General features: G+C 30.8%; 2 protein-coding genes and 1 long non-coding RNA gene across 3 annotated transcripts; 2 read left to right on the top strand and 1 right to left on the bottom strand.

Moving 5' to 3' along the window:
- Positions 1-12: 12 nt before the first annotated feature.
- On the bottom strand, positions 13-2080 carry LOC129288772 (uncharacterized). Its single transcript, XR_008588065.1, has 2 exons — positions 1607-2080; positions 13-363 (listed from the first exon to the last, which is right to left on the bottom strand). It is a non-coding gene; the product is annotated as an uncharacterized LOC129288772 (long non-coding RNA).
- Positions 2081-4288: 2208 nt separating this feature from the next.
- LOC129288965 (probable 2-oxoglutarate-dependent dioxygenase AOP1) lies at positions 4289-5781 on the top strand. The gene is made up of 3 exons (XM_054925790.1): positions 4289-4875; positions 4961-5285; positions 5378-5781. Exons 1-3 carry the CDS (start codon positions 4496-4498, stop codon positions 5603-5605), a joined length of 933 nt encoding a protein of 310 aa, XP_054781765.1. The 5' UTR covers positions 4289-4495; the 3' UTR covers positions 5606-5781.
- Positions 5782-22482: 16701 nt separating this feature from the next.
- Positions 22483-23495, top strand: LOC129287929 (probable 2-oxoglutarate-dependent dioxygenase AOP1.2). The gene is made up of 3 exons (XM_054924214.1): positions 22483-22730; positions 22825-23149; positions 23237-23495. The coding sequence occupies exons 1-3, from the start codon at positions 22504-22506 to the stop codon at positions 23468-23470; spliced, it is 786 nt and encodes a 261-aa protein (XP_054780189.1). The 5' UTR covers positions 22483-22503; the 3' UTR covers positions 23471-23495.
- Positions 23496-25076: the final 1581 nt, after the last annotated feature.

The raw sequence follows: 25076 nt of genomic DNA, 5'->3' as shown, positions 1-25076 counted from the left end.
ATCACATTCAAATAATAGAAACTTATCAAAACAATTAACAAATGTGGACACACAATTCATGAGGGTAAATAGCCAAACGCAACTCTCGCCACGAAGACAAACATGGACACACAGTCCATGAGAGTAAATAACCAAACGCAGCCAAAGTCACAAAACAAACGTAAACACACAGTTCACAAGAGTATGTAACCAAATGCAGCTGAAGTCATGAAACAAACGTGAGTACGATGCTCATGAATAACCATCCCTCTGTTCCACGTGCATTGACCATCGCACGTAGCTAGCACCTCCTATACACACCTTGTTAGCTAGGTGTACCATGGCGCGCCAAGGGCTAACGGAACTGCCGTTAGCAACAGTATTCTGTATAAAGTTCTCTTGAAATTTATTTTCAAACATGCAAGAAAATCATCAATTTCAAAATAAACTTTTCTCTTCTCAATATCAAACTCGCATGAACTGTTTAAAATATCAATCCTTTAAAATATAAAAATTCACAACTAACATTCCATAAACTTCTTCACCCATTTCCATGATTGTCTTTATTGAATAAAAGAATACTAGAATTTATAAAAGCATTTCTGCCAATCTTATAAACATAAATCATGATAACTTTCAAAGCTAAAGAAATTTAATCAACAATATTAATCAATACTAGAGTGGCATATATTAATGACTGTAAATTATTAAAAATAATAGTTGATAAAAGAAAATTTTAAAATATATAAATTGATTGGAATGTTATCTACTTACCTGTTATGTGCCCAAATACTAGAATTCATTTCTTAAGATTTCATTTAATTCTCCCTTCCTCTAAGCACCCTATTCAAGATCATGAACAATTTAATGATCTTACTCTAATCAAATAACTATCTTTCAATATTGGCAACACTATAATCAATCAGATTCCAAATCATTATAATTTAGTTAACCAATTCTCAGTTTCTTCAATCCTTTCAATACTTTTACATACTCACTTTCCTAAACAACCATATAACTTTTAGGAATTCCTCTAATGACACACTTACTTCATATTCAACAAATCTCTCACAATACTCATATTAAACTCACAATTAATTAATATCCAAATCAAATACGCTTTATAAGAGTGATCGTAATTTCATAAAATACATAAAACAAAACTTCTCCTAACACGTTTTATCAAACGTTGAATAGGCATTAAGGTCAATTTTAATACAAAGCTCCCCTTCCAATCTCCTTTTAAGATATAAGAGGATCTTGTTAGATTCCCTTCAAATCCAACAAACTTTCTTCTAACATTGTCATGACATTTTATAAATATACTAGGAATTAATAATACAATTATTACATTTGTTTCTTACTATTCATCAAAATTTTACCTTCCAAATATTTTGTCAAACACCTCCTGAGCATTAATTTTTGATTAAAATTAATTTATTTCCTCTTTAATTACATTTCCCAAAAATTTCACAATGTCACTATTGTAATCAATTCAATTCAAAAAAACCAATAATTTTTTTTATCAGCAGAACCAACAATTAAACAAGGGAAGACAATCAAAAGTTTTGGTCATCCATACACAACACAGAATTTCCACGCAAGAAGAGAAATGAAACTGCCTCACCTTAGATGAATAATGGCGGAAGCTGGAAGGAAAAATTCTGGGCATTCAAATATGGAGAAAAAAAACTCAACGCCTAAATCTGCAACTATATGAACGAGAGAAGAGCAGAAAATTTTGCAGCTAGATACAAGGGAAGGAAGAACCAGCTAATACCGTGAACAAGTATGGAAGTAACACAATCGGACTTCCAACAGTAGCTCAACTCCTTGCATGCTCGCTACCTCGATCGAACAGAATGGAGGAGAAGAAACAAGGGGTCCAATGACGTGAGAAACAGAGGAGAAGTTTTAACTACTCAGCTCCATAGAGGCCGACGAACAAGAGAGGGAAAGAGCGAGGAAGAACCGCCGGCGATGGGTAGATGATAACACCACGGTGAAAGGTTGAGGGAAGGGCGACAGGAAGAGGAGAAGAGTAGAGAAAATCAGACACGAACTCCCTCCACTCTGTTCTGCGATGCTGACCGAAAAGAGGAAAAGAGAATTTGAGCAATGAAACTATTAGTAAAATTACAATAAAATCTCTCAGATATTTTTGTTGAGTCACAACAGGAATGAGGGTGCATATGTAATTCCACACTCTTCCAGGTGTTCGAATGGCGGTGTAAGGGAAAAATCTGATATTCATGAATAATGGATAAAATTATAAGAAAAGGGACAATAAAAATTATAATAAAAGACATAATTTTTTTAATAGAAATTTTAAAACAAAATAAAAATTAAACTTTTGTTCAATAAACTTCGAACTTTAAATTTTTAAAAATGTTATTAATATAAATTTTATTAAACTATCTCTCTTCACTTACTATAAAATTAATTTAAATAAAATATTAATTAAAAAATATTTATTAATTAATTTAATTTCTTTTAAATTAGTTTTTTTTTTAAATTTATGGTCATTACACTATTGCCGCTACGGGATTTGTGTTTCATTAGTTTGTCAGTTGTTTATACTTGTCTGTTATTTTAATTTTTTTCAATTTTTTGGTTGTCTTTTATGTTATTTTTTAGCCCATTAATCGAAAAAGTTAACGTTTCTTAGTTACAAGAGCAAATTTTCAATGTTTTCAATTGTTGAAAGCAAACATTGTACTCAGCAAAATTGGACCATTTTCCTTTAAAGTAAGTAATTTTTTACCTAGGCCCGTGTTCATTAATTGCGTAAAGACTTCTCGTAGTAAAAATAATCTTATTCGAAGTAACATCATGCACTAAATATAAGCACATTTCTTGTTTATCTTTTTTCTAATTTAAGATATATTTTTATTTTTGAACGATTTCTTTATGAGCATTTAATGTCCTAAATTGCACCATTAATTCATTTTTTATAGAAGAAAGTTTGGTTGAGTTGGGTTGTGGGGCTTGGTAAATCTTTTATACCTAAAAGAAATTCTTGAATGGACTCCATGCATGATATCATATATTGTCTATCTAAAAAAAAATGACATGTCAAGTAGCATAAATATAATTTGATTATTTCATTGGTGATGATGATAAAGAGAGAAGATACAAGAAATGAAGGAGGTACTTATGTTTAAAAAAATAAAATCATTAAAAATAATAACATATAAAATTTTAGTTGATTGAATTAATATAATTTTATTGAATAGAATATGAAATATGAGTTTACTATGCAAGAAGTCTCTATACTTAATTATTAGTCGTAAGCCCATTTAATGATACATTTGGCCCATTCCCAATAGGCAATAAGTGTCAAGCATATTCTAATGTCATGCGTTTTGTCTTCGTTGCGTTGTCGTTTGCCTACTTGTGTTTGCCATTGCACTTGTCTGTTGTTGCTTTTTGATGATCAATCGGTATCCTTGTTTTATTATGTCTAAAATTAAAATTATTTTTTATTTTCATAGTATTGTGTCATGATCGTTCTCAGATTTGAGAGGAGAAAGAAATACAGGATGATGAAGAGGAAAATTGTATAATCAATGAGAAAGGAGAAGAAATACTCGATTTCTTTCTTGTTACCAGACACGTTTTAGAAGATATTATTAGTTCTTAATATAGAGCATTTAATAGGGTATGAATTATATTTTTTAAATATTATCTCTATTTAAATTTATTAACTATGAGAAAGAATATATAATGCAAATAATTTAAAAATTTTTTATTTAAATTGAAATAAAATTAAAAATATATTTTATTTTTGGACAAAGATAATAACTTAACCACATTTTTTAGTTTTAATGAGTTAAAATGTGTCTTGTAATAAAAACTGGCACCAAAATCATCAACACACCTACCTAGACCTTAGTGTTCAATTTTTTTTTTTTTTTAACTATGTACGAGCCTTTGCCAATTGAAAATAATTGCTCGATGCATAATCAAATATTAAATGTCACCCATCTCCCACCAATACTTTACGCCTAATTACTTGTCGCAAGCCCATTAAATGATGCATTTGGCGCATTCCCAGTGGACAAATATTAAAATAGAAACCAGTCCATTCATTACATATTGATATCAAAATAAACATTATTATATTGCTTACCTATCGTTGAACCGACCCGGCCTTATAGATAAGAATAAAAATAAAAAATTAAAAAAGTAGAGTGCCGTAATGCGTGTGAGTTCCAAACTCGTCCAATTCTCTATTGGCAACTGGCAAATGACATCTGTCTCCAAAACTAAAATAAAAAATTGAAACTGAGCACAATCTTCGCCGACAAGACACAGTTGCCTCCCTCTCTTTTTGGTTGTGTTTGGTTATTTCTTTGTAATTTAGCTACACATATTGATGCAACTCTGATATCTCATGTTCGTGGAAGGCAGTAATCTTTTATTTTTTGACTTACCTGCATAAATTTCATTAGCTGAAAGCTCAAGACATTCACAACGTTAGGAGATATCTTTTCCCCAACTCTTAATTTCTCCAATGAGTTCCCAAACAGTTTCTCAGATTCCTGTTATAGACCTTACAGAACAAAACTTGAAGCCTGGTACAGACACATGGTTTTCAGCTAGCCAATTGGTGCGTAGTGCACTGGAGAGTAATAGTTGTTTCTACGCAGTGAATGAGAAGGTTTCTATGGAGCTTCACAACTCAGTACTTGCTCTAATGGAAGAATTATTTGATCTTCCACTGGAAACAAAAATGAAAAAAACCAGTGACAAGCCTTACCATGGTTACTACGAGCGAACTCCTCAGGCTCCTTTATATGAATCTGTTGGTATCGACTTTGACGGCCCCTTCAATAAAGAAGCAATTCAAAAGTATGCCAACATCATGTGGCCAACAGGATATGATCATTTCTGGTACTGCTTAAAACCTGTTTATGTTGTTTCCTTCTTTACTTGAACTTTTTGCAGTCATTAATAGTTTCTTTCGTTGTTTGAGTAGTGAGACGATCAATCAGTATGCAAAGTTGCTAGTAGAAACGGACAAAACTGCTAAAAGATTACTGTTTGATGCTTATGGTTTGGACAACAGAGGCTGTGATTCCCTGCTTGAATCAACCAATTACATGCTTCGAAGCTTTAAATACCTAGTACCTGAGAATCATGAGAATAATTTAGGATTGTATGCTCACACAGATGTATCATACTTCACCATACTACATCAAAATAATGTGACAGGTTTGCAAGTTAAACTGAAAAGTGGTGATTGGATTGATCTTAATCCCTCACCTTGCTTGTTTCTGTTCCTAGCAGGTGATGCATTAAAGGTGGGTTATTTAGTATCATATTTGAAATGTCAAAAAACTGTTTCTTTTTCAATGTTTCATAGACAAATGAAATCTTTATGTGTATGTTTTAGATATGGAGTAATGACAGAATAGAGTCATGTGAACACCGAATCATCATAAAGGAACAGAAGAAAAGGTGTTCCATGGGGTTGTTTTCATTCAATGGTAAGATGGTTGAGACACAAGAAGAGCTAGTTGATGAAGACCATCCAATGCGATATAAACCATTTGACCATTATGAATACCTCACATTTCGTCAAAAGTTTCCATCACAAATTTCCAGTTTTCTTTTAGCGTGATTCAATAATGCAGAGGCCTTCCTCTGTATTCTGTAGCCTCTCCTGTTGGTTTCTTCACCTTTCTGTCATCTGATCTATCACTTTGTTTCCAATAATTGTAATTTGGTTTGAGTGGAGTGTCTTTTACTGACTTCAGTGACATGTACTTCAAATAACCATCATATTTTTCATTTGAATTTTCTGTTCTGCTTGTTTTTGGTATTAAAAGTTCACCGTTTTTAAGAGGGCCTTGTGAACCTCACAAGTGAAGCAAGATTTATAAATAAGTTAATAAGTGTCCTAAATTCTAAATTTTTGCATGAACAACATCTTGAACCCTGAACTCTTGAAATGTGCAGAAATTCTTCTTAACTTTTAAATTCTAAATATCTAAAATTCCACCATTAAATTGAAGAAAATGACCATTACTTTTATAATTGTCGGCCCTAATTGTACGTTGATGTGGCACTCATCTTAACCCTTAAAAATAATCATCCAGGATGCTTGGAATTTAGAAGTTGATGAGAGTTTAGGATCTAGAATGCTTAAAAATATGGGCTCCAGGTGTTTGGAATTCAAAAGTTGAAGAGAGTTTTTACACATTTTAAAAATTTAGAATTTAAGGTGCTATTTAAGATATAGAATATTAATTAATCCTTTATAGATTTAAGAGGCTCTTTTTGTTTTCAATAAGCTGGTTTTTTAGAATGTATTCTTCCTTTTAAATAGTATTTTAAAGTTTGTGACATGGATAACAAACAAAGATACTAAATATTGAAGAAATTGAAAGGGAATGCTACCTCTACACAATTATATTTCTGCACATAGTGATATACTAATTATAGTAGACCAAACCAATCGAGTCAAAAGATATTGATGAAAATAATGTTCTAGTGAGAAGTTAATGAAGGATTCAAAAATGATTATTTTCTCCTATTCGTATTACTATATAACAATTGTCAAATTAAAATAATAATAATAAATATTAAGGAAGTAATGGTTTGTATTCAGATGCTGCTTAATTCTTTCCTTTCCGCTATTATCTAATCCACTGGAAGTGACCTAGGGATTAGTTTTAGGTTTAGCTGAGTTTTCTAATTTATCAGTCACAGCAGATTGACGCAACTCTCATATCCTATAGATGTGCACGTAGTCTACTTTCAGCTATCTGCTACAAATTAAAGGTCCACGCTCTCAATTTTTTCTTTATTAACTTGTGCACGAACTCCAATTACGGAAGACACAAAAGTACAAAGAAGATGGATCACCTTATGCAATGTTCAGTAGGTTAAAAATATTTTTTATGAAAAAAAATGAAAAATGTATCTATTACATTTTTTTAAATACAATTTTTATTTTATTTTTTTTAAAATATTTCTATACATTCTTAATTAAGTGTATGTTTGGTAAACTAACAACAATCATGAAAATGTTTGGAAACTAAATTTATATAAGAAAAAATGATAATAAAATCTCTTTACATTATATAAATGATAATTTCGTCCTTTGAAACGCCATAATTTTATTGTAGTCTTTAAAAACTTTTTTATCATTAATAAATTTATATAAATGGCTAAATTGCTCTTATTAAAAATAAAATGATCACAAATTTTATTTAAATAATTACAACTTTTATTTTTATATTTGTAATAATACAATAGCAAATTACAATTTTGCATATCAAATTCCTAATATTACTACAAGTGTTGAAAATAACAAGTAATGATCACAAGTTTTGTTTAAATAATCACAAATATCCTTCTTATATTTATAACAATCCAACAACAAATTATAACTTTGTATATCAAATTTCTGATATTACTACAAGGGTAATTTGATCATTCATATAAATTCATTAATGATTGAAAATTTTTTAAAGACTTTAATAAAATTACGGCATCTCAAGAGATCAAATTGTTATTTATACAATTCAAAGGGATTTTATTTTCATTTTCCCTTTATAAATATATATATATATATATATATATACATAATATTATTAAAGAGACTTATTGGTTCAATGTTAATCATTAATATTTTGGGCTTAAGATGTATTTTTATCTTTGAACTTTTTTAAAACCACTAGATATTTTGTACTGATAAGCAAGGTACGTAAAATCGGACCGGTCATTGAACCGGTCATGACACTGGGTCACAGGTTAGTGGTTCAATTAGGGTTGAATCGGGGGTTAAACCGGTGGCAAACCGGTCATGATTTAAATAATACAATTTAAATAAAAAGACATTAATTATAAAAACATTCAACCAAATCCAACCACTCAAAAGTCTAACAGTAATAAAATTCAATACTTTAAATATCTATTATTACAATTACAACTCTTCAATCTCAAAAGTCTAGAGAAGAGATGGAGATTGAGCTGGAAAAGAGACGGAGAATCAGAGACTAAGCTAGAGAAGAGATGGAGATAGCAGAGATAGAAATAGAGCTGGAAAAGAGACAGAGATAGAGCTGGAGCCTGAAAAAGAGACAAAGACTAAGTTAGAGAAGAGACGTTGATTAGGTTAGGGCGAGAGAGGAGAGACACAGATGAAAGGCCGAACTAAATGCTGTTTAAAAATTTGGATTGGACTTAGCGTGCTTTACCTTTAATTTTTCATTTTTTGACTTTAGTTTCACTTTTTTTTGTTATCTTATTTCTGAACTTAGCACTCTGAAAAATAAAAAATAAAAAAAATAACCCGGTTAACCCAGTCAACCCATCAGGTTATACTGGGTTGAACCCGAGTTGACCCGTTTACACCGATTCATCCCCTCACCGGTTTAGGAGTAAACCCAGATAAGACAAGGGATCGGGTCACCAATTTTTGGGTTGACCCGGCCGGTCCGGTCCGGGTTTCAATACCATGCTGATAAGTGAAATAATTTTTTTCTTGAACTATTTTTTTAGGAGTAAAAAACCCCTTCTATTAGCCAGTCATTAATTTTTTTTGTTTTTTATTAATGTGGCATATGTATAGGCACATACATAGTGAAGGGTAGTATTATAACCATGTTCTTTAGTGTTAATTTGCCCATAAACTCTTTTTTCAGAAGTGCTGAGTACCTTAATTTTTTTTTAGGACCGTTGGACACCTTGAGATCTTATTAAAACAAAATTTGATAAATATTAATAAAATATAAAATATTTTAATATTTAATAATTTGAATATTATTATTTATGAATATTCATCCAAAATTTATAAATTATTTTTTAATATTAATAGCTCAAGCTAGTTTTTTCATAAATTTATAGATAGCTTGTTATTTTTTATATGTCAATCAATGAGTTTTAAAGACAATGTCCTAATCATTATACCTTTTGTGTAGGTCAAAACTTACCCATATTTTTAATATTTTTTAAATATATTAATTTTTTAGGTCATTTTTTATAATTTTTTTAGTCAACTAATGATATTGTTTTAAAATATTGCATTACACAAAATTAATGCTCTTGGTATGCTACAGTATTAGGTGTAAAATCAAAAACATGATAGATCAAGATTAACAATGTTCTAACAAAAATGCTTATTTGGAAGATATCATCAATCCTATTAATGTGCCACAAAAGAGTTAATTAACAAGAGAATGATGGAGAGATGAGGGAAAAAACGCCCTTCATCAATTTGGAGGTTCATTACATTTGTTTTTAATACAAAATTATAAAATATCAAAAATATTGAAATATTAAATTGAGTGGTGTAAATTTTTGAAGGAAAAATGTTAGTTGATTAAAAAAAATTAAAGAGAATGACCTAAAAAATTTAAAGCACTCAATCAATATTAAAAATATGATCAATATATAAAATATTATAAGTTATCTATAAATTTTGAAAAAATTAGTTTGAGCTGTTAATATTTAAAAATAATTAGAAATAAAAATAATGAGAGACTATTAATTACTCTTTAAAATAAGATAATTAGTAAGAAAATTAGTGAGAAATATTTATTTCTTTCTAAAATAAAATAATTAGAGAAAAAATAGTGAGAGATTGTTATCAATTCTTTTCTAATATAAGATAATTAGTCAAAAAAATAGCAAGAGATATTTATTACTTTCTAGAATGACAATATTAGGGAGAAATTTTGTGAGGCATTTTTTATTCCTTTCTAAAATAAATAATTAGTGAAAAACTTTTAAACCTTTGATCTCTCAAAGTTTGAGATAAATGAAGAAACCCTACTTTGGGTAGTTATATGTTAATTGTGATGTGAATTGTGTATTTATCATGTAAAATTTTGACTTGTGAAATTGGATTACATGCATTGAAACTTGGTATCCATGTAAATTGTGTGATGTGTATTAATCATGCAAAAGTAGTTGTAAAATGAGTTTTGAAGTGGTAAATGTGGTGTTCGAAAAGAATTTCTCTATTGTAATGACCCAATTTTTTTGAATTAATGCAAATTAATTTTTCTCACAATAGATATTTTATTTAGATTAATTTTATAGTAAGTGGAGAGTGATAGTTTAGAGAAACTTATTTAATATTTTTTTTAAGGTCCAGGGTATGAATTTTTTTGAGAAAAAGTGTAGTTTTTTTTTAATTATGAAAAAATTTTGTGCTTCTTTTGTAATTTTTTCTTGTGCCATTTCTTGTAATTTTCACAATTATTCTTTTTAGCTCAGAATTTATATTTCTTATGCAAAAATAGAGCATTGGCAGTTCATTTCTTTCCTTCCCTTCACCGACATGGACGTTTTGATTCTTCACCACCATTACACTCCTCCACCGTTCTTCACATCTCCAGTGCCCATAGTGCTCGTGCTGTCTTGCAACACCAGCTATAATCTCATCTTCTTCCTCCCATGTCGATGATGGTCACTGCTATGGTAGACGTTTTGTTGACATCACTGTTTTTTTTTCAAGTCTGGGTGCTGCCATCAGAGAGTGTGAGTGGCAGGAACCTCCCTCCTTATTCCTGCTTTATCTATGCATTGATGTGTATGCAGCCATGGTTTCGTGATTCTTTCCCCTGCTTCCGTCGATTTCTTTCTCTTCCCTTTCTTTGCTATTGCTAATTCAGGTTTGAAGTGTCGAACCTTACTTCTTGACAATTTCATGAGTGTGCACGTTTAAGTGGTTGAGATTTTAAAATGTTCCCCCTACTATTTGATCTGCTACCGTGTGTGTCTCAGTTGGAAAGGGATATGATTTAATATGAGGATAGTTTAGATTGAGTTTTTCTTGAGTTTAATCGACTCTTGCTAGAAAATTTGATTGAAGAAAAAATTAAAATAGAACAAATCCAAACATTCTATTGTTGATTGTTGGGATGGGTTTTAAAGCCAAAAGCTTAGAATTAAGATTTGAAAACTGATGCCTATAAGGTATCTGATTAAATGTGTTAGGAGGAGCTCGTTGGGTTATGTATTTCCTACAATCTCATTAATCTCTTAAGAAACATAGCTAGCTTAAATGGTATTATTTTGTAAATTTGAGCTTGGTGCTGTAAAGAAATTGAGTTATGAAACTAGTGTATAACTCATTGAGTCTTGAGAGTTATATGGTGGGTGATTATAAATTATGCTATTATTTTATGACTTAATTTAGAGGATGCACCTAAGCTATTCAATAAAATGGGTTTAGTTGTTTAGAAGCAAAGTCATTCAAAGATTGATATTAAAAAATTTTTGGAAAATAGAATTAAATGAGAAGAAGTTTAGTGAGAGATTGATGTTCAACAAAATGACTAAGAGGGAGTCATGTTATATAATGGTATGATATATATAATATTGTTAATTGATTAAATAAACTATCATTAGAAGACAATTATTTTATACAATTTGGGAAGTTGGTTTATTTAAATATCTAATTTGTAAAATTTTTGGGAATTGGAATTAAAGAGAAAAATGTTTGATTTGAGTTTGATAATTAATACATAAAAGTTGTTTGACAAAAATGTCTACTTGAAAAAGATTTATCTAATCATGTAATTTATGAATTTTATTAATTTTTGCGTTAAAGCATTTGGTATGGGCTCTATTTAAGTCAACTTAACCTTGTGAAGAATTTTGATTATGTAGTTATTAGGTGATTAACTGAATTTTGGAAATGGCACTGTTTATGATTTATAAATTAAGGTGTTTGATAAAGTGAGTTATAGAAGTATTTTTCTTTCCTTTTAAATTAATAGAGTCTGGGTGTGCACGCTTATAATGTATACACTTTAAATAAAATTTAGTTACTTGTGCTTGAGGTGAGTTAGAAAGACAAGTATGATATTGACAAAGCTTTGGATATATATATATATATATATATAAAGTATTGTAAGGACTGAAGGACTTTAGTTATATATCAAATTGATTTAAGAACTTGGTGACTATAGCATTGTTATAGGAAGGGAGTTTATTAAACATGGATAAAGGTCACTATTACTGAATAGGAGATTTAGAGAAAGAAAATCTCGATTGAGGTAGTAAGGGAGGATTGAAGCTTTAAAGAGTGAATTTTACACTTAAGAATACTACAGATAAGTGGATAGTGTCCTAATTAATTTATCAATTAATTTTTCTTACTAAAATTTATTTTGTTACATTGATTATTCTAATAATAATTATGCTGATTAGTGGATACTTTATAATTAAATTTTTTCATTTTTAAGTTTTAAGATGGTAATGAAAAACGATTCATCATAGCTGTCACGCCCTAATAATCAAGTGTGACCGGCACCGGATATGGGCATAAAACTCGTATCCCTTAAGCCTTGATCAAAGAAACTTTGAAATGAATACGTTAAATACACTAATACAGTAATTAGAAACTGTTACAATATTAAATCAGATATGCAATTTTAAAAGAAATGTAAGGATCCTACCTGTAGTCTATGTGGAGCACCTAAGGCCAGACGCCAACGTAAGTATAAAGTCAAATTTTTCATCAAATTAGGATTTGACTAAAATAATTCTTCTACTTCAATTCAGCAATAAAACTCCTTATTGGATATCTCGAGTCATGAGTTCAACTATACCATCTGAGACCAAAATATCTTTTCCAGTGAATAACATCCCAACAATAAATAATAGAACATAAATAAAATGAAAAGTTTGAAATAGTTATGTAAGTTAAATAGACAAAATGTTCGTAACAATTTTATAAACTTTATAATAAAATGGTTCTATAAATTTTAAATAAAATCTCAAATCATTGAACTATCATAGAAAATGAGAATATCACTTGATTTCAAGAAAGCACATAAATGAAATAAATATTTATAAATAAATTACTAAATAAAAACCAATAGAATATGAAATTATCAAATGATTAAATTCATAAATATAGGGACTTATCAGAACAATTAACAAACATGGATACACAATCCACGAAGATAACTAATCAAATGCAGCTTATGCCACGAAAACAAACATGGACACTCAGTTCACGAGGGTAAGTAACCAAACGCGGCCGAAGCCACGAAACAAACGTGGACACACAGTCCACGAGGATCATGGTAACCAAACGCGGCTTGAAGCCACAAAATAAACGTGAGTACGATGCTCACGAATAACCATCCTTCCGTTCCACATGCGTTGGCCATCGCACGGGGCTTACAGCTCCTATAAACACCCTGCTAGCTAGGTGTATCATGGCGCGCCAAGGGCTAACGGAACTACCATTAGCAACCAGTGTTCTATATAAAGTCCCTTTCGCATTCAATTTCAAAAATGAGAAATTGATCATTATTCAATCAAATTTTCCTTTTCAATGTCGAACTCGCATAAATCATTTTTCCGTAGTAATTCAATAATTTTTAAAATAAAATTTCACAATTAGAATTCAAACTTGTATTTATTGATTAACTAAAATGATCACTTCTGGTAAAATAATTTCACAAAATAAAGTAATTTAATCAGTAAAATATCTCATAATCACATTGTTGTCATAAAAATAATTTGCATAAAAATGTAATATTTGAATAAAAGAGATTTTAATAAAATATCAGTTGGGACGCTATTCACTTACCTGTAAAATCTTCAAAACTCAATTCATTTCTTACAACTCCAATCAAGCTACCTTCCTTACAATTACCCCATAATGTATAATAAGATTTTAATGAACTTTACTTTTGAATCAACAAATCTCTTTAAAGGGAATCCATTCAACAAAAACAAAAATAAAAATAACTTTGAAATTTTAGCAATAAAATTTATACGTAAAAGTTTTTCCTTAGACTTTTTACCAAGCATCTAATGTACGACATTCTAAACCCTTGAATAAACATATAACCTTTAATTCTCTTGACTAACCATTTCCAAACATTCCAAGTATGACTTCTAAATTGATAATATACCTTGTACACTCTTCAACCTTATAATTCTCTATAATTCCAGAGCTTAGATAAGATCTTAATAATGCTTTAGCCATATCAACCCATTTACTTGAGATAACATCTTCTCTTCAGTACATTGTTTCCAACCATACAATTAAAATTTTCTAACCTATCATATTTTATCCAACACTTTATTAATAATCATTCTATCCCCAAGAATTTAAAGTCACATACAAATTCATAATAATTAAATTTCTTTAATTTGTAACTTACAAGCTAAATTCATGGATCAATAACAATCAAATTAAATTTATTTATCACAATAACTAATCAAATTTCATAAATCTAAGATATTCAAGCAAAACTCTCCTAGAGGCATTTTATCAAACACTTATCATCCATTAATTCTCAAATTAACACCAAACCTCTTCCCCTTATGTCTCATTTTCTACCAATCACAAAATTGATATTGAATTCAATCAGCCAACCCAATTTCGATTCTTTAACCAATAATAATAATAATAATTGGAATATCAGTCAAAAATCATGTTCTTAACTCAAGCTTAATTTGATTATCCTTCTAACACGCATAACAGCTACAATTTAAGGAGAGAGAATAAAAAACCCATTTTCAGCCACATCACACAAATGCACGCACAAAATAGAAGAAAGATGTATCTTGACTTACCACTAATGTAGTAAAGAAATGAAGAGAAGAAGTTGAACCTCCCTACTCACATGTGATCACGACAAAGCAGAACAAAAGAAGGTTCTAGTCAAGCAAAAATGGAGAAAGTAGGACGCAGAACGAAGGAGGGAGAAGAAGATCTTGGAACATCCATATAAACAGCACAGACGGGAGACATCCCATGGCAGTGCATTAACAAAGGAAAAGAAAGAAAGATTCAGGCATCACCTTCGCATGAAGAGAAGACCAATAGATGAATAGAGGAGCAGACGAATTTACGAGTTCAGCCTCGACAGTGGCAGATTCATGGTGATCTGAACACAGCAGCAGCTAAGGAGGAATAAGAGGCAAAGACCAAGCACACTTCATCAACAGTGAGTAGAAATTGACAGCAACCAGAGATAGGGGAAATGAGAAATAGTGCCATTTCACAGCAGATCCTCAACAGAGAAGAAACAAGCAAGCTCAGCAATGGTGAGGAAGAAATAAAGGAAAACGGCAAGGAGGAGATGAGCAGAGAATGAACAAAATGACTCTCGGTGGTTCTGGAGTTTTCGAAAATGCCGAAGGAGAAGAGAAAATGAATAAGGCGATGCGTGCTTGCTGACCGGAAGAGAATATAAATCTGATTTTTATGAAATTATAAAAATTACAAAAGAAGGCCCAAAATTTCTTCTAATAACATAAAAGACATGGACATTTTGGTAGTTTTTTTCTAAAATCTTAAACTAAGTGAAATTAATCTATTTTAAAATAATTTTAAATGTTAGACCTTCAAGTAATTTATTAGCATAAGTTTCACTAACTCACCCCTCTCCATTTGCTATAATATTAATTTAAATAAAATATAAATTAGGAGGATTTTTTTAAACTTAAGGTCATTACAATAGCATATGAATGTTTTAGCCCTTATAAGATATCCTTTCAAGATTGATAAATTTTCTTTTCACTAGTATTGGCATTTTTTATTATTCAATAAATGCAAGCATGAGCATTAGATATGAAATTTTATTCTGGCAAGTTTTAATGCTTAAAACTATTCATACGAGTTTGATTGTATCTTGAAAGTGATGATTTGTTCACATATTTGAAAATGATTTTTAAAAGAGATTTTATACAGAACACTAGTTGCTAAAGGTAATTCGTTAACCCTTGGTGCATCATGGTCAATAACTAGCTAGTTTGATTTTCGTAAGCTTTGTTCTCACATTTGTTATTTGTGGGTCTCGTATTCGCATTTGTTTTCATGGCTTCGAGCTGCATTTGGTTAGCATTACCCTCATGGACTGTGTGCCCATGTTTGTTTCGTAGCTTTGACTGTATTTGGTTACTTATCCTCATTGATTGTGTGTCCATATTTTCATTTGTGGCAAAAGTCGTGTTTGGTTATTTACCCTCATGGACTATATATCTATATTTGTGAATTATTTTGATAAATTCTCAAAAATATGAATTTTTAGTTAGTAGGTGATTTCATATTTAATGATTTTAAATTAGGAAATATTATTATTCTTATTTATTATTTAATTATTTTAATTTGTCAAAATCAAATGTTAAAGCTATTTTGTCATTATAGTTTTAAATATTTTTATTATGGAAGTTATATAGAACTTTTATTCTAAGTTGAAAAATTTACTTACATTGAATTGCTTTCTCATGTTCTTTATATAATTATTATATTTTATTTATTGTGATTCTACAAAATATTATAGTTGGGACGTTATTCACTGAAAAAGTTATTTTAGTCTCAAATAACTTAGCTCATACTGTACATCTTGCTTTCCAATGAGGAAATTTTTATTGAGCTTAGTAGAGATTTGTTTTGTAAATATTTCCTACTGATGTAAATTTGAATTTATGAATTATGTCATGAAAAATATGATTAGGTGCCCCACATAGACTATAGTCAGGGTCCTGATTCTCTTTGTTATATTGTCTATCTCTTGATGAGAAGTAGAGCTCCGTATTGCTAGTTATAAATTGTAAAATTTTTGTTGTAAAGATTTTGGAAAGATCTTACTTATAGGGGAGGTATTATCGAAATTTTTACAAAAAGTATGATATTTTGATTATTTGAAAAGTAAAATTTGATGCATACAATTAGGCGGATAGTAAGTCAAATGTATTAATTCAAAACTTTCCTTCGTCAAGGCTTTAAGGGATGGGTGTTTAAGTGCACATCCTGTGCCGATCACTCCTATATTTCAGAGCTTGACAAATTTATTGTGAATAAGTGATTGGTGATAAATATGATAAAGAGGAATATAAGAGGTTAAAAGTGATGTGTTATGTGTTATGAGGGAAAATGATGATTTATACTCACTTAGGTAGCGTTCGGTCCTGAGCCCAATGTGTTGGCTTTAATATTCAATAAATGAACATGTGAAGATGAGTGAACATCGTTTATGGCATGATCAGTAGGCGAGAGTTTGCCTAGGGATTGAGAGTGGAGGAAAATCTATATGATATTTTAGGCTAACCTTCAGTGCACAGGGGTATAGTCTTGTCCTACAGTTTGTCGAGAGACTGTCCCATAATTTTTTGGGAGACTATAACCTTGTTTTCTCCACTAGTTTAACGAGAAGAATAACTTAAGGTATGAGACATCTCAAATATTTGAGAGTAGGGGAAGCCATGATCTGAGAGTGAGTTATATGTCTTTGGCCAGGTCATACCTCACGATTAGTGAGCTTAGGTAGTCTAGTCACACGGACAGAGCCCTATTCAACGTTACAGCTCATGGTTTCAATATGAGAAAATAAGGAGAGTATAAGGTTGGCTAATCACTGCCTATGTAAATATATGATGTGTCATATGTTTTTGAGTTGTGACAGGTCATGTGTGGCAGGTTATGATCACATGTTTGAGCGTCTTGTGATTATGTACCTAGCATGTGTAAAATAAAAATGTGTTAAATGGATTAATAAGTTATGATAACTGTTAAAGCATGTTTTAAGTACTTGGTTTCATATGTATGTGTTTGATTTATAATTGATATATAACTGCATATAATAGCTTTAACTTTGGTTACTGAGTAGCTAGACTTACCCCTTTCATTTAACACTTTTTAGGCTCTAGATCTGGTGCAGAGAGGGAGAAGGTTCAAGAGACTAGGAATTAGTTCATTCCTACTGTACGCTTCTAGCTTATAATTATTTTGTGTAATAGAATATGGCTGTCAATTCTAGGTTACATATCATGTATTTACACTATTTTGTTATTGCAAATGTTTGAATTATATTTTGGGCCCTGAGAAATTGTGTATGGAGATATATAAATATATTTGATAGGGCTAAAATACTAAGGCAAGTGTCAAAATGGTGTTTTAAACATGTTTTGATTGTTTTGGATGCAATACAAAGAAAATTACTTCCTTTTTTATTTTTGACGAAAAAGGGGTTGATGAGTAATTTTGTATTATATAGATATTTAAGTGCATGTGACATGTTGTACTAATACTCTTAGGTCCAATAGATATGGTTCAGGTATTATGAAAGGCTTTTACCACTTTTGGGTTTCAAGCATTTTTTTTGTGTGAAAGCTATAAAAAGTAATAGAAATGTGTTTGGGTGTTCAATTTTCTAGTGTGACTTGTTTTAAAAGTAAAACTCATACTATTAGTTAGTTTATGAAAAGAGCTTTCCATAGACACCTAAATCATGTCAATCAAACGTTGGACAAAGAATCAAGACGTATTAGAAGTTCCCTGATTATGCTATCAATCTGCTATCATTTGCGTGTAACACACTGTGGTGCATGGCATAGAGAGTAACATGCACGAGCCACAACGCATTGCCCTATTTTACAGCAAATGAGTTGTTTTTCAACTGTTCTCAATTTCTTTCACTCCTCTGAAGTATTTTATGCGTTTGTAACTTATTTTTAATTTGATATAAAAGATTATGATTGATTTAAACTCATTTTGATTAAGAAAAATTGAGATCCCTTGATTTTGAGTTAAAATTTGGTAATCGTCTTTATAGGTTAATCTTTTGATTATCATGAGTTTTATTAGTTAATTGTGTTTAATAGTGAGGGATATTTCAAACGCCTCTTTTAGGAGTAAAAGATGCTGCCTTGTTCCCATTCCACAAAATCTGCACAGAAGTTGAGGAGATAGAATTCCTTATAACCTTAATAATTGATGGTAGATTTAATTCCTTAAGACAATTAATAACAAAATGCTAGTTTAATCAATTGACGGCTTTTTTAAGGTCAATTTTAATTGCCATTAAACCCCTTCCTCTCTTCATAATCCTTATAGAGTGGATGATCTCTCGAGCAATGATAATATTATTCGAGCTATGTTGCCTAGAAATGAAACGACACTAATAAGGCAAGATAATCTGAGAGTATCAACTTTATTTTATTCATGATAACTTATGTAATTACTTTAAAGATAACATTTTAATGGCTAACAGGACGAAGGTCATGTATAGACTCTGGCTATTCCTTCGTCAGGACAAGCATCAGGAAGATCTGGTTGATCTTGTGAATTTTTTCAGGATGTTCAAAGAGATCCTTTATAAAACTTACTACTGATGGCGCCGCAATTTTCCACTAGCTCTGATAAAAAATAGGACTCAGCCCATCTGGTCCTAGAGATTTCAATGACCCCATGCCAAAAATAGCCTCCTTAATTTATGTCTTATTAACCTTTCTTCCTAAAGACTCTGTCACCATTAGCAATTGCGGGGTAAGAAACGTCACACTGTATGCTGCTCCTAACAACCTCATCCTCTACAAACAAATTCTCAAAAAATGAGGTAGTCATCAATTCAAGTGTTTGGTTGTCATATACCTATTTCCCATTGTCATCCCGCAAAGCTTTAATTCTGTACATTTTCCTTTGCCTATTAGCTTTTATATGGAATAGCTTAGCATTCTTGTCCTCATACAAGGACCAATCAACCTTAAACTTTTATGTCCAGATAAGACTTTCTTGCAGTATAATGTCTTCTAGTTTCCCCCAACGTCCACATAGAAGGGTGTCAATTTCAGGGTCAACATTGCCACGTCAAATAGACTTGGTTTTCCCGTCAATTTGCTTTAGGATTTTCTTCCTGCATGAGGATAAGTGACCATACACCTCCCTATTCCAGGTACTACAGGCATGAATGAATCTTGAAATCTCAGCATTTCAATCCTCATTTATTGCCTAGGTTTCCTCGACAAACTTTCCAAAATTCTCATGCATAACCTATAAGGCAATAAAACGAAAGGGTTCATCTGCCCACTTTTCCATATTAGGAACTAGATTTAGTAGTATGGGATGATGGTTTGACCTTAAGAAGTCTAAGTGAGTTACTGTTACAAAAGGGAAGAGGTTGACCCAATCATCACTTGCAATGGCTCGATCCAACCAACTATAACTATCACCACACTGCCATGTGAAGTCAGAACCCATGAAGCCCAAATCATGGAGACCCTCAGATTCAAAGCATCGACATAAATGTGTCTACTCGAAAGACACCCTTTTATAGGGTCCCTTGCAATGCAGTAAAGGAGCATTAAAATCCCTGGTGATACACCAAGGACCATTAACTTCATCTCCAATCTTGGTTAACTCAATCCAAAGACCTCTTTGAATTGTTATATTTGGGCTAGCATAAACAATGGTTAGCCACCACAAGCTTCTCCCGAGCCTTTCGATCTTGAGGTGAACAAATTATTGGTGCTTTTTTGTTGTCTTAATTTTCAGTACGTTATTTCGTTGAAGATACCATATAGCCCCATTATAACCTTGGGCATCTACTACGTCAAAACTGTTGAAATCTAGCTTAGACACCATCTTCATAGCCTTCTCACCACCGCTGCGTGTTTCCATTAGAGCCAGAAAATCCAATTCATAAAACCTTTGAAGCTCACGTATGAGGCCAAGAAAGGTTTTTGAACCTGTACCCCATGAGTTCCAAATCATGTAATTCATGGAGAAACATGAAGGTTCATTGGGTTCACATCCCCCATAATGTACCCCACAATATCCTCAATCTGTGTCCCGTTCATCTTAGTCGAGTCATCTTCCTTCATCTCGTTACTTATGTCCATAGCAATCGTCTGGTTTTGTTGGCCCACTAAAGAGCCCTTGTCCTCACTATTTTAATTCTAATGTGAAAAACACATTCATCTATAAATGTTGAATACACTAATTCAGCAATTGATTTTTAAGGCCCGTTTGTCCTTTCAGTCTATTTTATAAAAAAGCATTTTTTTAAAAAAATCTATTTTATGAATTTTTTTATGTTTGTTTAAATTTTTAAAAAATAATTAGAATCTAAAAAAATATTTTTGATTATTTTAAAAAGCTACTTTGAGTAGCTTCTAAATGCAGTACATGAAAAATAATATTTTAAAAATGCAGGATACATAAAGATATCATAAAATATTAAAATAATTAAATAATAAATCATGTTTATAAAACAAAATCAAGGAAGGTAACATAAAATTTAAAAATGACTAACTAATAATCACTTTTTATTATTGTAACTAAACATAAGATAATGTATGTTTTTTATACAGTCTCTACAAAATAAATCTATTTTTATAAAATTTTTAAATTATCTAAAAATCACTTATTTTACAATCTTAAACCAACATACCCTTAAAAGATTGTTTATATATCTTGGAACAAAATTTATAAATAATAATACTTAAATGATTAAATATTATATCATATGAATATGTTAATAAGAGATCATCAAAACAAACATATTAGTTTTCTTTTGGTAACAAATATATTAGTTTTTAATTACTTACTGGTTTTGTTCTAATAATGGCAATCTAAATCATCTAGCAGCTGGTCAAAGTGATTAGTCAAAATGATATTTTTGTCTTTTATATGGATAAGAAACAATATTTATCTTTTGATATATATATATATATATATATGTAATTTAGGAGACCTAGTTGGTATTAATTTTTTTATAAGATCATTTTTTGTAATTTTTTAAATTTTTTATAATTTTCTAGTCAATAAATAGTTCAAGTTAAAATTTATTAATTATAAGGAAAAAATTACACCGTTTTTAATTGTTAAAAAGAAACATTACACAAAAAAAGTCTAAGAAATCAAACACCCTACGCAAAGAATTGAGTAGCAAAACTACCATTTCACCCTTTGTTTTTTCCCAATAGTTCTTTTTTACAAGCTGATTAGTAATGGGTAAGGAAAAAAAAAACACTTTCGAACCTTCTATTCTCTACAAAATAGTACTTCTTATTCAAATTAGTTTTTAGTAAATAAATAAAATCTCATATTTCTAATTTTTCTATAATGAAGAGACATATCTTTTAATAATATTTATAACATTCATAAATCTTGTGATCCAATAACCTTAATAAAGACATTTCTCTGGACGATTCATGAATCTGGTGATTTTTCATGAATCATTTAAATAATTCTTCTAAATAATCAATGAACCTAATAATTATATTCATGAACCTTCATAAAGAGATGCATCTCTTAATAATATTTAATAACCTAATTATTATCACTTGCTCACAATTTTAAGACTCAGGTGCCTCCCCTTCTTCTCATGCTCTCTATTACCTTGACTTTAAGTAATTAGTTTCATTCACTGTGGTTGCTTAACTTCTTGACATATATCTATGTTTTTTCAAACATCTGTGTTTTTATTGATAGATTGAAGTCACTATGATATTATATTCCATTTACGCAATACTAATGTGATCACAACTATCACAAAGTTCCACATTCTTAATTTGTTTTTTTAATTAACTTTGTATATGAACTCCATTACTAATCAACCTTAAATTCATTGGCGCTCGCTTTGACAGATTATTGAGAAGATGGATTCCCAAACACTTTCCCAAATTCCTATTATAGACTTTAGCGATGAAAATTTGAAGCGTGGTACAGATGCCTGGTTTGCAGCTAGCCAAATGATGCGAAGTGCAGTAGAGAGTAATGGTTGCTTTTTTGTAACCACTAATAGCATCACAATGGAGCTTTGCAACTCTGTGTTTGATCTAATGAAAGAACTGTTTGATCTTCCATTGGAAACAAAAAAGCAAAAGACCAGTGATAAGCCTAACCATGGTTACTTTGAACGAAATCCAAAAGTCCCTTTGTATGAAGCCATTGGAATCGACTTGGACGGCCCATCGTATGACAAAGCGGTTCAAAACTTCACCAACATAATGTGGCCGACAGGATATGATCATTTCTGGTACTGCTCAAAAACTCATTTTTGTTGTTTCCACGGTTGCCTTCCCCCGCCAGTAGTTTTTATCATTAATAACTCTATTTCATTGTTTGAGTAGTGAGACAATCAATCTGTATGCCAAGTTGCTGATAGAAATGGACCAAACTGCTAAAAGATTGCTCTTTGATGGTTATGATTTGGACCAAAGTGGTTGTGATTCCCTGCTTAATTCAACCAATTACATGATTCGGAGCTTCAAGTACCTTGTTCCTCAGAAGGCACAGAATAATTTAGGACTGATTGCTCACACAGACAGTTCATACTTCACCATATTACATCAGAATAACGTGGCAGGTTTGGAAGCTAAACTGAGAACTGGTGAATGGGTCAATATTGATCCCTTGCCCAGCAAGTTTTTGTTCTTGGCAGGTGATGCATTAAAGGTACGTAGGTCGATTATTTTCATAGTTTCATGTCATCAAGATTAATGTTTTGGAAATGAAAGCTTTTTTTTTTTTTTTTAATTTTAGGTTTGGAGCAATGACAGAATACCACCTCTTGAACATAAGGTGATGATGACAGAAGACAAGGAGAGGTACTCCATTGGATTATTTTCATATAACAGTAAGATGATGGAAACAGAAGAAGGGCTAGTTGATGAGGACCATCCACTGCGATACAAAGCATTTAACCATTATGAATACATCAAGTTGCGTAACAAGTTTCCAACGCAGACGGAGCTTTTAAATTTTATCATGCTGTGATCAAGTTTTCCAGCACAGACGGAGTTCTTCCAGCGCAGACCGAGCTTTTAAAGATCAGATTATGTTAAAGATCAGACTGAGGTTTAAGGTTTTCTATGATTCTAATAAAATATGATGGAAGTAACTTATAAATAAGGTTAGAAGAAAAGAAGTATATTAAAGATAATTTAATTCAAGCCCACCATTTGTTGACAATATAATATATGTGATGTTTGTTGATTTCTTTTTCAACCAAACATGGCATTTTCAATTGTATATTGAATTTTTTTTATCTAAAGATAAATTATATTAAACAATAAAAAAACGATTCCAAACAAAAGGTAAAAAGCCTTTTTTTCGTTTTTTTAACCGGAGAACAGAAGCTAAAAAGCTAAAAAGAGTAGTCGAACTTTTCTTTTCAATATTTTAAAAATTGGACTAAACTGGGAATCAGCTCTTGAACAGGTTAACGACCAAAAAATTAGTCAAAAATTAGTTGAAAACTAAACTAATTCCCTTAAAAACTGGTCTGAATTAATTAAAATTTTAAAAAATTAATTAAAACAAAAAACAGCCAAAAATAATTAATATTAATCATGTATCATCAATAATATATCATTTTACTAAGCATTTATTAATATATATTTTTAAAATATAAATGCTTGCGTAAATTTTTTATTTTATTATAATACATTAATTTAAAATATATTAATTTAATATCAACTAATTCAACCACGGTTTGACCACAATTAAACCAATAAATCATAAACCAATGACTAGTCTAGTTTAATAGCTGATTTAATTTTTAAAACCATGATTCTTTCACACAATATAAAAAGAATAGAAATTGTTCGGATAAAAATTGGCCCAAACAGAATGGGACTTTTTGAAGAAGTACTCCAAAATTCATTAACAAATAAGGCCCATGAAATTTAAGAGTTATTTTACTTTTTTGGGATTTTTTTTAAAATTAAATTTCTCCCTGAGACAATGATTTTCTCTTTTTCTTTTTTATGTGTTCTATCGGTCAAAGTTCATTTTACAAACTCAACAAACATTATTGTTCCGGAAGATTTAACTCATAACTCATGTGATGGCAGTGGGATTAAATTTGGTCCTCATATCATACACTTGGACGACATGCACCCTTAACAATGCATGCATTAAGCTACGTATGTTCCTTTTTGTCTCTTGTTGGGACTTGGGGATTGGATTAATATTTCATTGCGTGAAATCTCATTTAATTGCATTTAATTTCATATTATATTCCTACCATTATCAACCATATAAAGCTCCCCAGCTTCAGTACAAGAAGCTCCAAAGGAGAAGCTCATCGAGGATTTCAAATCAAGACTCAGGTACACAATTCCCTCTTCTCTCATGTTTTTTTTCCCCTTTTTAGGAACATTTCACCCTGCCTCACTCCACCTGTAATGCAGCCAAAAATAATCTAGAATGAGATATGATAAGCACCATAAGAGTGGGCACTCCTGCCATTCACCTTGTTACACTTTCAAGACTCGAACTCGATCTTTGGTTACACTAAAATATGCTCTTTCCACTCTCATGTTCTTTGTTCTCACGGATGGATGAAAGTCATGCGTTTCGTAGTGCTGACCTTTAAAAG

Source organism: Prosopis cineraria, unplaced genomic scaffold (assembly GCF_029017545.1).
Source record: "Prosopis cineraria cultivar Desert tree isolate PC_DT_omini unplaced genomic scaffold, ASM2901754v1 PC12, whole genome shotgun sequence".
In the NCBI taxonomy this organism is placed as follows: domain Eukaryota; kingdom Viridiplantae; phylum Streptophyta; class Magnoliopsida; order Fabales; family Fabaceae; genus Prosopis; species Prosopis cineraria.
Note: the sequence above shows the minus strand (reverse complement) of the source record. Positions and strands in the feature narration are given on the sequence as shown.

Bases quoted from the DNA above. Each gene is read 5' to 3' on its own strand.
- LOC129288965 (XM_054925790.1), top strand. From the start codon at position 4,496: ATGAGTTCCCAAACAGTTTCTCAGATTCCTGTTATAGACCTTACAGAA. The intron at 4,876-4,960 runs GTACTGCTTAAA...TTGTTTGAGTAG, and splicing joins ACAGGATATGATCATTTCTG to TGAGACGATCAATCAGTATG. The intron at 5,286-5,377 runs GTGGGTTATTTA...TGTATGTTTTAG, and splicing joins TAGCAGGTGATGCATTAAAG to ATATGGAGTAATGACAGAAT.
- LOC129287929 (XM_054924214.1), top strand. From the start codon at position 22,504: ATGGAGCTTTGCAACTCTGTGTTTGATCTAATGAAAGAACTGTTTGAT. The intron at 22,731-22,824 runs GTACTGCTCAAA...TTGTTTGAGTAG, and splicing joins ACAGGATATGATCATTTCTG to TGAGACAATCAATCTGTATG. The intron at 23,150-23,236 runs GTACGTAGGTCG...TTTTAATTTTAG, and splicing joins TGGCAGGTGATGCATTAAAG to GTTTGGAGCAATGACAGAAT.